Raw genomic sequence first — 18,283 nt, 5'->3', positions numbered from 1 at the left:
TGAGCAAAAGACAGCTGATTTTAACCAAATAATGAAACATCTACTTAGCTAGCAGAAGATGATAACATCTGCTGGTTAAAATTGCAATTTAATTTTGAAATGTTTCCTGTGCTAACAATGAGAGGCCTGTCTTTGTCTACTTATGTCTGAAATGAATAACCTATTGTTTGAACAATTGACAAAAACCTTTGGTGGAACACCTGCCACCGTTATCTATGCAAACTCCATGTGACCTTTGATAGTTACAGTTTAACTACAAGATTGCAACACTCGTGTAAGACTTGATACTTACAGTATTATCTCTTTGTCCATCACTATTTTACTTGAAAACTGACTTAGTATTTGATAGTGATTTCACAATATTTGTAATTTTTTAAAAACGTATTCTTCTAAAATCTACCCATGCAAACCTTTAAAAATATTAAACAGTCCTTTCCTTACAAACAAAGTAGAATATATCAGAGGAGTGGTGAAGCTGTCTCCACAGCCATTTGAAACCACAATGTGTGAAGTCAAAGTCAAATCAAGGAGAGAGGAGCACAGGGAGTCCTCAAATATTCTCGAGAGTGCAGAGCTACAGCCGGACCAGCTCAGAGCTGCAAAGTGATTCCTGCACTTTCCTATTTACCCAGCAAACTAATAAGACCCCAATTCTGCAAACGAAAGGTTTTTCTCAATTTCCCCTTATTCCTTTCTCTTGATTAAATCCTTTCTCTCCAGCTGTATAACATCTACCACAAACCTCCCCCTTTTGTTGTTGACAGTGCTCTGCTTTCTCCTTTTTTTTATTGGCCTTTCATTCTTACTTTCTACCCATTAGAGGTCCCTTCTACCCACTCAGGCCTCTTCTGTACTCTCACCTTCCTTCCACCTTCAATTCAGTTCCCCTCCTCACTTTCTCCTCCTCTCCTCCTCTCCCCTGCTGAATGGGCAACCTGAGTCGGTTGGCTCTCTGGTGTGTGGCATAAAGAGATGCTTCCGACTCTCACTACATATCCTGGAGCTTTGCCCACTGGCTCTGGCAGGTGTTCAGCATCCTGGGAGACATACCCTGTGTGTGTGTCTCACTGTGTGTGGTGCCCTGTGGCTTGTAGTTATAATACAGTGTGTGTGTGTGTGTGTGTGTGTGTGTGTGTGTGTGTGTGTGTGTGTGTGTGTGTGTGTGTGTGTGTGTGTGTGTGTGTGTGTGTGTGTGTGTGTGTGTGTGTGTGTGTGTGTGTGTGTGTGTGTGTGTGTGTGTGTGTGTGTGTGTGTGTGTGTGTGTGTGTGTGTGTGTGTATGAATCGAGCTATGCAGATTTGAAAGAAATGTCACAAATGAACCCGTGTTGCTTCTGTTGCATGTTTTATGCAAGACATAATGCAAAAGGGCGTCTAGAAGAAAGTAATGGATGTGAGGCGAAATGGAGCCTCTCCAATTATACTCAATATCTATTTATGAAAAACACTTGCTTTAGCGCAGGCGTGCACACACACACTTACATTCATTTCTCCCAACCACAAATCCTAAGCCGAGCAATTAAAAAAATAGATTGAAACTAGAAGCTCTTTCGTTAAATGTAGGAGGACAGAAAAACAGTATGTGTACTGCAAGTATTTCGAAGCATATACAAAATATTTCAGCAACCTCTGCTTTGAATTTAGCATGAATATATTTTCTTTTCGGAAATGTCTTACCAGTTAAAGGCAAACAAGTTTAATGAATTGTGAAATTTTACTTGTTATAAACTCAATCTCAAATGTCGTTCACCTTTGATATTCACCTTACATGATGCAAAGTGGTGTTGCATAGTATGTATCACAAAATGACTACAAATACGTTTTACATTTGTTTCACAATGTATACAGATGTATAAAAAATAACAAATAAATTGATCAAATGAAAGTGTGAATCTGGCAGGTGACTTGGGAAAAGTACTGCAGATCTGATGAGAAAGTGTAAACAGGTGGGCAGATGGGGGGGGGGGCAGTGAGGTGATGGGTGAACGGACAGAGGACGCAAGGTTGCAGGAGAGGAGGGACTGAGGGACAGTCACTGACAAAAACGAGGGATAAATCTGTAAATCAATCTGCTTTTGGAACACAACAAGGTTATAATCATGAACTGTTGCCCCACTAACCTACTGATTGGGGGCTCCCTAATAACTCAAATGTACAAATCCCAACATCTTATGACCATTAGACTCCTAGGGTTCTATCCGAAATCATTAGCACCACTAAATGATGCTGTGCCCAAACTAATTCCTCACCATGCCTCCGTCCTTCCTCCTCCTTCCTCCTCCTCCTCCTCCCCCCTCCCCCCCCTTGGCTTTATTGATCTGACAGTTTTCAAATTGCCTTTCAGTTTGTTATGCAGGCGCCCTCTTCATCCTGCCTGTGAAACACAACTTGTTGACAAACAGTCTGTCTCTGTGAGTGCAATGCTGCGTCGGCCCTGACAAGCATACTCTGTAGACATCCAACTATTTCCTGACTTGAATCACATGCATCACCAGAAATCAATCACATAACCTTGGTAGAACGCTAAATCAACACAAAAGCTGATGGTCTGTTTCACAGAGAAGAAAGATGAAAATGTGTACTTTGGATGTGAATAACGACTTCCAGGCAAATCTGAAGCACTCTGGGATGTCTTATTTATAATGCTATAGCAGAACAGAAAGAGTTTGCTTGGCTTGGCCTTTTCTAAGTATAGATTTCATGAGGGCGGTACTGTCAGAACTGAGTTCTACTAGAGGCTGGGGAGCTTTGTTTGAAGATGCAAGTACAGTACATTCATTTTTAAAATGGTTCTCCATGGCATTTCTCACTATATTGCTCAGAGAGCATTGGTAGAAGTTCGGTCTAAAGAACACAGAGGCGGCATCTTGCTGTTCACCAAAGACTCATTAAAAATTAAAAGGGGAGAAATAATGAAAGAAAGCAATGCGGTGGAGGACATAAATATATAAATAAATACATATACTGTACACTGCCTTAGTCGAAGAACACCATGCTTAAATATTTTCTCACTTCAAGTCCGAGGCGAAATGAGATGGATAAATCCAGTGCCAGTGTGAGGTCAATCCATCGATCCTCACTCTCCCTTTCAGTCTCACTCTCTGCTTTGGAGGGAGCTTGAGCTGTTTGAGGATGACTAAATTACAGAGGGCTTATTAGCATGGACGAGAAGCAAGTGTGACACCCATTATCTCTGCTGGTCCATGTGTTTGTGCTTGTGTGTAAGCCAGAGACCAAGAGAGAGAAGCTTATGGGATAAGCCTGTCACCAGTGAGCTTCTGTTTTTCTTTGACAAATCATTAAAGGACAAGGCTTATGTTGTTCGGTATTTTCTCTTTTTTGAAAATGAAAACACCAAAGGAAGATTGGTCAATTCTTAAAAGGGCAAAATAATTTCCTATTATAGCTAGGCACGGTAGAATTTAGCAAACGTTATAATAGCAAAAAGTGCTTTTACTGAGGACTACTTGAGGAGTGTGTGTACACGTGTGCTAGTTTAGTATCTGGGCCTACATGTATAGCAACAGAACATCGTGCTTTGGGAGTGAATTAACTACGATACTTGGTAGTGAAATTATACCGAGTGCAAAAACGTGGCTCATTGATGTGTTTTTAGTAGTTATTGTTGGCACAGAGGGAAAGGATATAGATTTGGATCGTAGGGTTGTCCCTTTTTAATCAAAAGTTCAAGCTGGAAAACAAAAAATTAATATTTGACATGAAATCCTTTGAATTTCAAACTCCTCCTTGTACTCAAGCAGGGGTCTTGATAAAATGCCCTATCCATCTGTTTGCTGCGACACAGTAATTTGAGTCTGTTGGTCAAGTAAGACAGTGGAGTCACTGAAAGGGAATGAAACACAATCAGAATAGATTCCACAGGGCAAAGTATATTTGAATGCTGAGGCAGTCTATAGAGGCAACATGACGAGTTGGTGAGTTATGCCTGTATCACCATGCATGAAATCAGAGAATCTGTAAATGGCGACACACATCTCCCCCGTCTTCATCACCGTGCCTACGTCGACCACCTCTCCCCCCTGGCAGCATGTCCTTTACTCCCGCCCTTCAACAACGCCAACCAAAATCACCGAAGCAGGCTCAAGGGCGTATGGCACTCTCAACTCTTTCCAGGACAAGCCGGGGCCCTGCCTGCCTGTAGCTTTGCCGATATCTGTGTTGATAGGTAATAGATTAAGAGCTGTGAATCGGCTTAGAAACAGGAAGTGCTCAAACGTTTGTGTGAGTTTATCAAATTTAGCAACGATTCCATGTCAGCCACAGCTTGTCACAAAAAATCTGACTGATAGTGTATCTAACAAACTTAAACTAGCTTTATTAAATGTCAGGTCTTTGGCAGGAAAAACATTTTTAATCAAGGATTTTATCACTGAGCACAATCTCGATTTTATGTTTTTAACGGAAACTTGGATTGAACAAAATAACAGTGCAACTGTTCTTATCGAATCAACCCTTCCCAACTTTAGTTTTATGAGTCAGGAAAGAATGCATAAGAAAGGGGGTGGAGTTGCTATTTTATTCAATGATTCCATTCAATGCAGGAAGACATCTTATGGGAACTTTGCTTCTTTTGAATATTTGGCCCTTCAGCTGAAATGCTCCTCTCGAGCTCTGTTCCTAAATATCTATAGACCACCCAAATACTGTGCAAGCTTTTTTGATGAATTTACTGAACTGCTGTCTATAGTGTGTATTGACTTTGACCGTCTAGTCATTGTTGGTGATTTTAACATCCATGTTGACAACCCCCAGGACAGAGGGGCTAAAGAACTGTTTTGTGTTCTTGATAGCTATGGACTGACTCAGCATGTGACGGAGCCCACGCACAATAAGGGGCACACTCTGGACTTCATTATCTCAAAGGGTCTGAATACCTCTGAGGTTGTGGTGACTGATGTTGCACTCTCTGATCATTCCTGTGTTTTCTTTGAGAGCTCTATTTCTGTTCACAAAAATGTTCAAAACGAGGTAACCACAAAGCGATATTTAACTGAAAATACTAGCGAAATGTTTACTCAGAATTTTTCTTCCACACTTGCCCCTGCTAACATCTCAGTAAATGAGCTAGTAGATCATTTTAATTAAAAAATTCAAAATGTTATAGATGCCATTGCTCCAACTAAGGTAAAGGAAGTGTCTGGCAAGAAAATATCACCATGGAGAAAGGCCATGACCGTGAAAACAGAGAAAAGAGAATGTCGAAAAGCTGAACGTAGGTGGAGAAAAACAAATCTCCAGGTTCACTTTGAAATCTATAAAGAGAGACTTGGCCTTTATAATTTGGAATTGAAAAACGCACGACAGTCTTTCTTCTCTGACATCATTACCAAAAACAAAAACAACGCACGTGCCTTGTTTGCTACCGTCCACAGACTAGCTAACCCCCCAGTGTCAGTAGCCTCTGAATTTCTAACCACCAGGGCATGCAATGATTTTGCCTCCTTCTTCACTGACAAAATTCAGAAAATCAGACAAGCAGTCAGTGCCTCTGCATCAGGTACAGCAAATGTGTTGTCTCTGTGTCCACCTAATATCAATTCAGACATCATGACACAATTCCATCAGATTAATGATAAAAACCTAGAGGACATTATTCAACTTCTGAAATCCTCCTCCTGCTGCCTTGATATTATTCCAACAGGATTTTTCAAAGATGTTTTCCTTGCATGGCCTCAGATCTACTTCATATAGTAAACAAATCTCTTCACTCAGGTATTTTTCCACAGGCCCTGACAACTCCAGTCATTAAACCGCTCTTAAAAAATAATAATCTAGATGCTTCAGTAATAAACAATTACAGGCCCACATCGAACCTGCCATTTCTAGGTAAAATCATTGAAAAAGTAGTTTTTCAACAGTTGAGTAACTTCTCGCATTTAAATAACTGTTTTGATTTGTTCCAGTCAGGCTTTCATCCAAACCACAGCACTGAGACTGCTCTTGTAAAGGTCTTCAATGACATCCACTTAAACACAGACAGTGGCAGAACTTCAGTGTTAGTATTATTAGATCTCAGTGCTGCGTTTGACACTGTTGACCACAACATATTACTAGACTGACTACAAAACTGGGTGGGCTCTGACCTGAGTTTCAACAGTCACATTAAAACAGTTATTAAATCAGCCTACTATCACCTAAAGAACATATCTAGGATTAAAAGACTAATGTCACAGCGGGATTCAGAGCTTTCTCCAATTAAACAAAGATAAAACTGAGGTAATGGTTTTTGGAGCCAAGGCAGAACGTATAAAAGTTAGCGCTGAGCTTCAGTCTGAAATGTTCAAAACAACAGACAAAGCCAGAAATCTAGGTGTAGTCATGGACTCTGACCTGAGTTTCAACAGTCACATTAAAACAGTTATTAAATCAGCTTACTATCACCTAAAGAACATATCTAGGATTAAAAGACTAATGTCACAGCAGGATTTGGAAAACGTGTCCATGCTTTTATCTTCAGTAGACTGGACTACTGCAATGGTGTCTTCACAGGTCTCACTAAAAAATCTATTAGAAAGCTGCAGCTGATTCAGAATGCCGCTGCTCGAGTCCTCACTAACACTAAGAAAGTGGATCAAATTACTCCTGTTCTGAAGTCTTTACGCCGGCTTCCTGTGTGTCAAAGAATTGATTTCAAAATACTGCTGCTGGTTTATAAAGCACTGAATGGTTTAGGCCCAAAATACATTTCTGACCTCCTGCTAAATTATGAACCATCCAGATCTCTCAGGTCTTCAGGGACTGGTCAGCTTTGTGTCCCCAGAGTCAGAACTAAACACGGTAAAGCAGCGTTCAGTTATTATGCTCCAAATATCTGGAACAAACTCCCAGAAACCTGCAGGTCCGCTGCAACTCTTACTACTTTTAAATCCAGGCTGAAGACTTTTCTTTTTGCCGCTGCTTTTAATTGAACTCTTCACATCTTAAACTGCATTGTAACTTTTATCCATGTATTTTTTCTTTTAATGTTTATTTTATTATCTTTCTTTTTAATGACTGATTTTAAATGCCATTTTCTTAATGTCTTTCATTTTTTGTAAAGCACTTTGAATTGCCTTGTGTTGAAAGGTGCTATATAAATAAACGTGCTTTGCCTTGCCTTGCCTTATTTCAGAAGAAATTAGTAACAGAATAAAAACCAACATATAAGAAAATCTTCCACTAAGATAAATGTAAATAGCCCTTGAACAAAATCCTTGTAGGAACAGGTATTTCGCTGACTTGATGCATGGCTTTAATAATCAAGGGAGCCCTAAGAGAACTGGAGATGAAACAACAAGAAGCTCCTGTAATAAAGAGACCTGCTGCAGAGCTCTATATTAAAAAGCTTTAATCATGAAGGTAACCAACTAGAGGAAGAAATTATGTTAGGTTTATGATTATGGCAAATTATTCAGGGATCTCAGCATTTGTAGCCTACTGGTTGTGAGAATATCTTTATTAAAACTATATTTTTTGAACAGGCAGATTAAGTCAATTATATTAATTAAGGTATGTTATGTTTGTTAGATCAATAATCAGTCACTGCAAAGGTGGCTTAAATGTTATCGGAAATTGTTAATACTATATATAGCCTGACTCACCAACCCAGTCTCACAAAAAAACGTGTAATAATTACGTTGGTCCACAACGTAGGACGTAGTATTTCTACAAAAAAACGCCTCTGAAATTGTAAGATCCCTACGTTTTTTTTCACCATGCATTCCAATGGCTGGCGTCTATGTCACGTGATCTTCAAATTTCTCCCTGCAGAAAAAAAAAACATGGCCGACATTCGTTTTATTCTCGGTGGAAAATGCCTATTTTAAGGTTAGTTTGGCCATTAAAATGCGATTTGATGTCATTTCATGCGAGAAATATGAGTTGTTATTTCAGATTATGTGTGCAATGATGTACATGATCTTTAGTTTGCTAGTTATTACGAAGATTACTTCAGGAAATTGTGTCTATACAACGTTTTCATTGTTACCAAGGTGGTTGCTATGGACGCTGCTATCGATATTATTTCTGTTATGTTGTGTAACTGTTTAATGGTGTTATCTGTATTGCTACCCCCTTCCCCGTTAATTTAGAGTGTTGGTACACTGCGCAAACGTATTAGTTTAACAAAATCCACATCTAAAATTGTGGCATACGTTATTTTCCCCTGTGCAATTCTCCATTTACTCAACAATAACACATAATTATCCTTGTGTTTATTTATTTGTTTGATTAATAAACACAAGTTGGAGTCCGTCAGGACCGAGGGTCGGAGGTCGGAGCAGCTCATTTGCTTTAAAGTTTAGAGAATATTACACCTGGAAGTAAGTATTCTCTCCGCTTCGCTTGACAAACCCCGTGATAGTCCTCAAGCTCTGTGATTGGATGTTTGAGTGTGCTCCGAGGGTCACGCCGAGCGTCGAACAGCACTTGAAATGGGATGGAACCACGGCAGACTGTCCAAAACTGGATTTGAACGGGTCCACCCCGTCCCCCCCGTCCCCCCCTCCCCCACCCCGTCCCCAGAACTACACATGCTGGCTATTGTGTTTCGCAACATGTTCTCTATGGCACGTCTCTACTGGGAATTGTAGTTTTAAAATACGTTTTCGTATTTCCCATAATAAGAAGTTGCCAGTATTAAACTGTACATCCCTGGAGGTTTAGGGGATAGGAACACTGAAATTTAAAACATATAATTAATAAATGGGTGTGGGCAAAATTGCTTGTGCCCATAATGGGCAGCATTAATATATACCCACATGACACCTAAGGTCAGAAGAGCTTTATTTAACAGCTGATCTTATGTCTGTGACCCCTTCTGTTGTTAATTGATAAGCCTGAAACATGCACTTGTCAAGGTTCAGAGGCAAATTTTGCAAATATGGCTGTAGCCATCGATCATCTTAAGATAAGATATACTTTATTGATCCCAAGTTGGAAACATTTTGCGTTACATCAGAATGTGTAACAGTTGTAAATATGCGGTGGTGTTTATTTGTAAATCATTTAGTATAATCACACAAATTCTGTGTTTTATATTTAATAATTATGTGTTCTTTATTTATTGATTGTTCAATACCTGACAAGGTCGGAGATTAAAATCTTGGGTCACAGGTTCCTCAACAGTGCATTACAAGACATCTATCAATATGTGTTTACCTCCACCATTAAACTGTCCTATTCTGCACATTTCTTATACTATCTACATACATCTTATAAGAGTATAATACATATGTATAATATCAGTTAAAATAAGTGCTTCAACATAGTTAACATTGCTGGAGGTCTACACACATATTGATAGATGTCTTGTAATGCACTGTTGAGGAACCTGCGACCCAAGTTTTTCATTCAATGCATAACTACACCATAGTTGTGTATATGATATATCAATAAACCTTAGAAAATCTTGAAATCTTGAAAGGGATGTGCAAAATAGTCATTATATACAGTCTTTAATTAACTATTAGTAGAGAATAACGAGTAATGAATATTCTTTATAGGGATCCTATTAATATCTAATAATAAAAACAATGGAATTCAATAACATGCTTTAACCACTAGGTCTCCCTTTATATCAGCTGTGCACCGTTATGGTGTAAGTACAGCCTATCTACCAATTGGATCAAATATAAAAGTCAGCCAAATTAGTGTTGATACTGCAAAGAGATGTATTGTGTGAAAAGAAATGTAAGATGTTGTTTAATTGCTGATATATTTATGATCCACGTCACATTTTCAGTTTTGGCGGCAGTTCCTCATGTTTGTCTAGAAGTCTTCTCATCAGGGCTCTATAAATAGAGAACTACAGCAGATATGTCATATTTAATGCAGCCGAACCGTGTATTAGAATGCCGTTATGTGATGACTTTCAAAGAGAAAAGCAAGCACACTCGGAATAAAGTATTATTTTATTTTAAAAAAAAGTTTTTGGTCTGTTTCCGCTACTTGTTTATGACGATGTGATGTGAGATGTGAGACTGGGTTGGAGAATTGCAAAGGGGAAAATAACGTATGTATGCCACAATTTTAGTTATGGATTTTGTTAAACCAATACGTTTGCCCTGTGCACCAACACTATAAATTGACGGGGAAGGGGGCAGCAATACAGATAACACCATTAAACAGTTACACAACATAACAGAAATAATGTCGAAAGCAGCGTCCCTAGCAACCACCTTGGTAACAATGAAAACGTTGAAAAATGTTCTGAAGTAATCTTCATAATAACTAGCAAACTAAAGATCATGTGCATCCACTGCACACATAATTTGAAATAACAACTCATATTTCTCGCATCAAATGACATCAAAACACATTTTAATGGCCAAACTAACCTTCAAATAGGCATTTTCCACCGAGAATAAAACGAATGTCGGCCATGTTGTTTTTTTCTGCAGGGAGAAATTTGAAGATCACGTGACATAGACGCCAGCCATTAGACATGAATTGTGAAAAAAAACGTAGGGATTTTACAATTTCAGAGGCGTTTTTGTAGAAATACTACGTCCCAAGTTGTGGACCAACGTAGTTATTACACGTTTTTTTGTGAGGCTGGGTTGGACTCACTGTACAAAGATATGTCTGTAATGACCAGCAGTAATTAACTCAGGAGTTGTTCAATTGACAACTGATAACTAATAATGTGGAAAAATAGACATGATAGCACTGACAAACAAAAATAAGCAGTCTGGGAATATACCATAAAGTCAATAATGCTGTATTTGGTTCACAATAAGTGGTGATGCAAACCGACAGGAGCCTCCTTGGGGAAATAATCATTTGCCGCGAGACCTTCAGCCTCTCTTCAAGGTGGAAGGTAAAATAATTAAATAAGAATGGAGCCGGTAATCAAGCAAGCAGCTGTCTGCCTTTTGCAGCCAGTGCTCTAGAGGGAATTTCCATAGCCCCTGGGACACAAGACTCAAAGGCTATTTTCGCATTTCCTCCCAGAGTGTGGTAGCAGCACGTGTTGTTGACAACACCGGGGCTCGGGAGCACACTGTATTCCATCTGGACTCTCCGGAGATGAAAGACAACCATTTCTTTGATTTGAGTATGTGGCCAAAATGATGGCGTATATGCTTTCAGGAGACCACTGTACAGTGGTGTACAGCAGTGACACAAGTGCTTAAGAACTTTGCATGGCACAAATTGAACAGGGTCTTGATGAAGTTTAATTGGAGTTGAGGCAGTGCTTGACATCTAAGCCAAAGAACAGCTCGCACAAAACTACATTTCTCAGGGCCATGGCTTTCTTCTGTGATGACCGATGAGGATGTCTTTGAGAACTGGTCCGAACTACTTATTATGAAAAATCAGTGTAAAATTGAAAATTACCATAATTTACAATTATATTATAATATTTGTGTTGCAATAGCTAGAAGCAGAAGGCACATTTTTAGCTTTCCCTTTAAAGCGTGACAGGTTCAAATGTAAAACACCTCCAGTATCCTCTCGAGATGAGTGTTCTTGCAGCCATCTTTTCCCTCTCCTGCTCTCTCCTACCGAGCCTCCGCCAGCACCCTCCGCCGTGACAGCGTGACTGTACAATCTGTTGCCCCCCCGCAAAGTCAGGGATCCATTAAATTGGAAGCCAATGCAAACTGCCTGGGCTGGCTATCCTCATTAAGAGGACACCAAGCAGAGGTCTGGCAGAGAATCCCACACACTTTGGAAGCTTAATGAATTGGTACACGCCCCCACACTGTGAAAGTGGTCTGCTCACGATGGTTAACAGGATGAACGCTGCCAAATAGCACCAACGCTGTCTTGCACTGGGTTCAGAATAAGGATGAAACTACGTGTAGGATCATTATCACTTTGTATTGTATGGCATCAACATGACCAATAACTCACACAAACAATGCTCATTCTTATCTGCCTACTGTCCTCACTGGTGAGACACGACCCTCAGGTAGGTGATTCATATTCTGACACACATGGCCCTCATTGACGTAAAAACACAGATTCAAATAACCCTGTCATTTGAATTCACACAGAACCTATTATTGTGCGTAGCAGGTGATTCAATCTACATTTGAGCTAAAGTGGAATCTGTGGTGCAGGGGCTGACCGAGCCCCAGCCAGATGCACTTATCTGAAACAAATGATTCAGGGCTGAATCTAACAAGCACTCTCCAGAACGGTGCATCCAGCCTCTCTGCTCTACATGACGGCTCGGCTCCCCTCTGCTTGGGCAATTTATCAAAAAGCAAGACTGAAAGAAAAAAGGAAAAAAAAGAGTAATCTCCTGAGGATTACTTAACAACACTGCTAGAGCTAGAGCTACTTTTGGTGAAAAGTGAAAATAAAAGGCTTTTATTTAGTTTCTGGAACAAGTTTAAAAAACCTGAACGGTTGTTTTTCAGAGTGCATGTTAGTTTTTGTTAAAGCATCACACCCTGAGGAATTTTCTTCTTCATGGCCAGCCAGTCTGACACATAGAGTGGGAAAGAACACGATTTGGCAAATTGTAATCAAGTCCCTTTGAGAGAAATGCTATTAATTGATTTTCCGACCTGTCCGAGGCACTCAATCCATTTGGAGCCAGCTGCTTTCACTCTTAGCGATCGAGCTAAAAGCTAACTTGCTAAGCAGCGAGGGCTCAGGGGAAGACACTGTGATGAATTGGTTATCACGCAATTTAATTAGAGAACAGTAAATCTATGTCTGGAGCTGCTGGAGAAAGGTAGGATTGCTAGGAGGTACAAATGCCAATTGTGTTCAAAAGAGCTGACTCTGAGAAAAGGTAGCACTTGACACAAATAGCACTGTCTGAAAATAAAAGCACTTAAGGAACAGCAAAGATGTTATTTTAGCAGCTGTCTGAATGCTATATCTTACCAGACATACACACATGCTTTCACCTACAAGATAAAACTATGCACTCATAATTGCATATTATAATACTATCTTGAAGCTGGTTTGACTGACTATTTTTATTTACAGTGGTGACTGACTGCTCAAAATAAAAAGCAATTTCACATGACGGATCAGAAATCAAGATCTGCATAAACATAGCAAACCAATGAGGCTCAGTAGAAATCAAGTCCATGAGTATAAGAAGTTGTGAACATAACATAAGGTGCCACAGGACAATGCCAAGCATGTCAAGCCTTCACGCACCTCCAAAAAGTACAGAGTGCAGCACAGATCCTCTGGGTGTTTATAAGGGTGTTTCTCAATCTCGAGTAAAGCTGCTCCAGAGCCACTATTTCAAGCATACTATAGGCGCGTTCACACCAAGTACTTTTCCCACAAAGGTTCCTGAGAACTCTTTAGTTTTCATGAACTAAGTACAGATCGCGTTCACACCGGAGATTAGTTCCTGGGGGCGGATTAGGCAAATGAAGCCGCTGATGTCACTTCTTCTTCTTCTGCTTTGGGTTTACTGGCAGGCCGCAAACAACTTCACGGCGTATACTGCGGCCCAAAATCCCCGGCCGGAAGTCGCCGGAGTTAGGGACTGGCTTCAGTAGAAGCTGCTGGGACTCCCAGCAGCTTCTACTGAAGCCTTCCGAGTAAACGGCCAGAACGCCGACACCTCCTCATCTCCACCGCTCCCATGTTTTATTTTGTGTTGTCATAAGTTAGTCTCTCTGCGTTTCTGCGCTGGGCTAATGCTAATGCTAATAATGCTAATAAAATGGCGGCTTCACAAACGTTTTTGGGAGTTTGATGGGGCGTGGTTTGCGTTCCGCCCAGCCAATCAGACACAGGAACCTTTTTCTCCCACGAAAGTCCCTACTCACTAGCAGGGACTGAAAAGGGGGTAAAAAAGGTTCTCTAGAACTAATTTAGTTCCTGGGACTTTTTGGTGTGAACGCAACAAAATCGTAATTCTCAGGAACCTTTGTGGGAAAAGTACTTGGTGTGAACGCGCCTATTGGCATTGAGTGCCGCCGAAGTACTGTTCTAATGTCCAGCATACTTGGAATTTTACCGAGCCCGGCGTACTTCGTTTGGAGAAATTTCGAGGCTGCACATGTGTAGACTCCACGGTCTTAAAATCCCCACAATGCTTTGCGCACGGACCAATTTCCCCAAATCTGTGGCGGAAAATGTAAGGCGGGGCCTCTCATATGACGCAGACCTGCACACTTGCTAGCCTGTTCCACTCTTTGTTTTCCGAATGCCAGGAAGTATTCTTGCCTCGCTTCTGAAGCAAGTGACTCGGAAGACATGGCTACCAAACAAGCGTACTCGAGATTGAGAAACACCCTCAATCTCGAGGAAGGCTGCTCAAGAGCCACTATTTCAAGCATACTAGGTCATTGAGTGCCGCCGAAGGACTGTTACAATGTCCAGCATACTTGGAATTCTACCGAGCCCGGTGTACTTTGTCGAGAGCAATTTCGAGGCTGAACATGTGTAGACTCCGCGGTCTTAAAATCCCCAGAATGCTTTGCACACAGACCAATTTCCCCAAATCTGTGGCGGAAAATGTAAGGCGGGGCCTCTCATATGACGCACACCTGCACACTTGCTCGCCTGTTCCACTCTTCGTTTTCCGAATGCCAGGAAGTATTCTTGCCTCGCTTCTGAAGAAAGTGACTCGGAAGACATGTGCTACCAAGCAAGCGTACTCGACATTGAGAAACACCCTCTCTCTGCTTTGGCTACCTTACGGGTAATTTGTCTTAAGAACATTGAAAGCTCAAAACCTTGGCCTTGCATTTCCTTTTGATGTCCACCGATCTTAACCTTGTTTCGAACGATAAATATTATCTTATAACACTGTGGTGATTTGGACAGGAGACAAACGTGAGTGACTGTGTGGCTGGTGGAGGTTTATACTGCATGACAAACACGCTCTTTAACTCATATAAGATATGATGTAGTATTCCACATACAGTGCCCAAAATAAATAGAAGTAATAGATTATAGTTGTTCTAATTGCTTAGTCTATTGGTCTAAAGCTAATGCATTCGCAATATTCACAATCTGCTTTTGACCAGGACTTATGTTGCATGCAACCCCTCGATGCTCCTTTTTCAGAGATGGAAGGATGGGGCATCAAACTCAAAGTGGTTGACTTAAAAAATATTCTTGAAATTAATTGGAGGAACAATTCAAAGGCTTCACAATGTCAACTGTTTTGTTGTTATAGAGACTGCTGGACCTTGGAACACAGTTTTGTATAATTTAGCATTAGACAAAATATTAACTTTTATTGTAATGTACATTGCTGTAAAACCATGAGCCATAGGAAAAAAAATCAATATAGTATGTGTGGGTGCTGCAAATGGTATACAGATGTTACAATCTGGATCTGTTATTTGTTTCCTCTGATACTGAATCACTACTTCAAGAGACCAGTATATCTTGTTGACATTCAGACATTAGTTATCTAACTTTATTGTAATCAGATTTTCCGAGAAATATATAAAGAAAAATCAAAAAGACATTTAGGTCTGCATCTTTTGGCATTGCATTCCAAAACAACATCTTGGACACAGTTTTAATAAAAACTCTATAGCTATTATATACCTGATCTTCTCCAACAAAGGTTGAAACAAATTATTCATAAATGTATATAAAGTAATGAATATGGCTCTCCATAAGTTACTGCAGTTATCTGTCGTATTCAGTTAGATGAATGCACTTCAAATAACTAACCCAATAAACAATTTTCAAGTGGACACATTTAAAGACGATACAAGTGGTATATTTATAAGTTAAATTAAAAGCTATAGTGATTCCCTTTTTAAGATTCTCACAGACATGAGCACAACTGAAATAATAATAGACATCTATCTTGACAAAAAAGAAAACGGCATTAAACTTAAATACACTTAATTATCTCCTCCACTGAACCACACCCATTCGCTTCTGCTCAAAACATGATTATAATAATACAAGCTTATTTTGCAGTCAAGCTACCACCAACAAACAGAAGCATGAACAAACTTACCATTTCCAGAGATGTGATTATCCACCTCTCCGTGTCCGACATTAAGAGCTGCGTTAAGTTGAATATAAAGTCCCACGTACTGTAAAATCCCTATTATCACTCCAAAGACTCTCATTGTTTCAACCGGTGATTCGAGCACTTGTATGAAATGTGTCACATTAGGTGAAGAGCATCCATAAAATCTCCCCTCCGGCGAAGAGCAGCCCTCACAGACATAAAGCTTGGAGCTGGAGGAGAGACGCTGCTGCTCCAGTTAGCTCTGCGGGAGGAGATGATGCGGCCAGCGGAGGCGGAGGGAGAAGCAGCGTGCAGACAGGTGCTGCGGCTCACATTGAGAGTCAATTAGGCGGAGGGATCTCACAGGGTGACTGTTGGTTTTAGTTTATTTTCTGTACATTTCAATCTTTGTTTACTAATTCCCGTGTTGTAGATGTCCTCAATGCTATCAAGAAAAGGCTCAGGAGATTTTTTTAATGATGATGATTCTTCAGCTTATTACTTCAGCTACATTATTTTATTTTTTATTTGTCTGATGGGTTTCACATGTTTTAAACACTGAATGTACTCTATACGTTTACTTTATTGTTTTTTCAATTTAAGTATGTGTGTTCGGTGTTTCACTGACCTGCAAGACACATTTCCACTTGGCTATATAAGGTTGGATGCTAAAGGAATAGGCCTGATTGGGGTTAGCTTTTGCAGAATGAAAGATGTTGGAAACAGCTAGCTTGGATGTCATTTTAAAATGCACATGGTGTATGCTCTTTTAATCTGCAAAGCGTTATGGCAAAAAAAGGTTTTTTATGTTGGCTCCTTGAATTTTCTTTTCAGTAATTTTTTACATTTGACTATTACTTAAATACTTTATCTCACAAGCAAACAAGTGAGCAGAGCTTGTGACTTCAGAACCTCACTCAGCTCACAACTTTGAATGTAGGGATTTTTTTTACATTTATAATGTAGCTTAAACATGCCGTCAGTTTAAATGCTGTTTTATACTGAAAAAACTGAAATTTTTGTGCACAACCAGTTGTTAAGCTTTTATTCTGAAAATCCTTCATCTCCGGTTAGCATTTATCATGTGGCTAATTTACCATTTGCTATAGAGGTGAATTTAGTAGCGAAATGACATGGAGTGATGCACACCGAAACCTTCTGATTTTAACACTACAACTATAGACGTAGAGATATTATTATTGCTGAATATTGAATGAAGGTACAGTTTATTTGAATAAAGTTATTGTTTACAGACGTGGGTAGCATGTGACAACATCCGGAACGACCGGAAACCAAACCAGCCGTGAAGTATTTTCTATATTTTTTAGAGTATTGATTACAGCGTTTAGAATGTATTAAATGAAAAGGGATGAAAGAGAATATGAGGAGAAGAGGCGTGTTTAAGTATATATTGAATGTACAATGTCTCGCTTGAGGCCAGGAAAAGGCTAGTCACTGTGACCTTTTTACCTGTGCCTAGTGCATCACCTATAGGTGATCTGATGAATATGAATGCACCTGCCAACTACCTGAGCAAACTAGATGCTGCGTATCATAGTGCTCTGAGATTTGTCACAAATTGTAAAGCACTTACTCATCACTGTACACTGTATACCGAGGCAGGTTTACCATCACTCACTGTATGGAGGCTCAGTCACTGGTACACTTTTATCTATAAAGCTATGTTGGGCAAACTCCCGTATTATATCTGTTCATTGATAAAGCAGAAAGTTGCAAGCAGCTATTGTCTGCGATCGCAGGATATAGTCTTGTTAGATGTGCCAAGAGTAAGGACTGTCTTAGGTAAGACAGCTTTTATGTGCGCAGCTCCACTTGCTTGGAACAGTCTACAGGCAAAATTGAAATTGAGCATTTTTATTTCTCTGAATGTATTTAAGGCAAGTCTAAATGAAATGCTTTCTGACACTCTGGGTATTTGTAAATGTTGAATATGTAAATATGATATCCTCTGTTGTTTGTTTGTTTGTTGTTTTTATGTCTCATGTGGAACTAAATGATGCAGGTCTCCCTTGTAAATGAGATCGATGATCTCAAGGGACCAATCTTTCTAAATAAAGGTTTGAAATTAAATGAAATGAAAATCCTCTGTTATGTGCGATATCGGACACTGGTGAAAGGAGGGCGGAAGATTACGCCACAGGCGCCATTGAAGAGGAGGAGCCAAATGAGATATAAAGGCCCTTTCTCATTTCGTCAAATCCCCCTTCTCGACTCCTCTGTCCTCCGGTTGTGACCCGGAAATGAATTTCAGCGCGCCATGTTGAAGGACATCTAATTTCTCTAAATGTACTTCGAGGACCGAGGATCGAGCGTCGAGGAAGCTCTCTGGAGGAGCTATAACCTAGGATAC

General features: G+C 40.0%; 1 protein-coding gene across 1 annotated transcript in view; it reads right to left on the bottom strand.

The window, feature by feature from the left end:
* The window catches only part of vstm2lb (V-set and transmembrane domain containing 2 like b), a 35,717-nt gene extending 19,544 nt beyond the window's left edge, over positions 1-16,173 (bottom strand). Inside the window, exon 1 of the mRNA XM_079683192.1 lies at positions 15,916-16,173. Within this exon, the coding sequence (XP_079539318.1) occupies positions 15,916-16,030 (115 nt within the window). The 5' untranslated portion in view covers positions 16,031-16,173. The remainder of the gene's footprint in view (positions 1-15,915) is intronic.
* Positions 16,174-18,283: the final 2,110 nt, after the last annotated feature.

Source organism: Notothenia rossii, assembly GCF_949606895.1.
Source record: "Notothenia rossii genome assembly, chromosome: 5".
NCBI lineage: Eukaryota > Metazoa > Chordata > Actinopteri > Perciformes > Nototheniidae > Notothenia > Notothenia rossii.
This window is presented reverse-complemented; position numbering and strand designations above follow the sequence as displayed.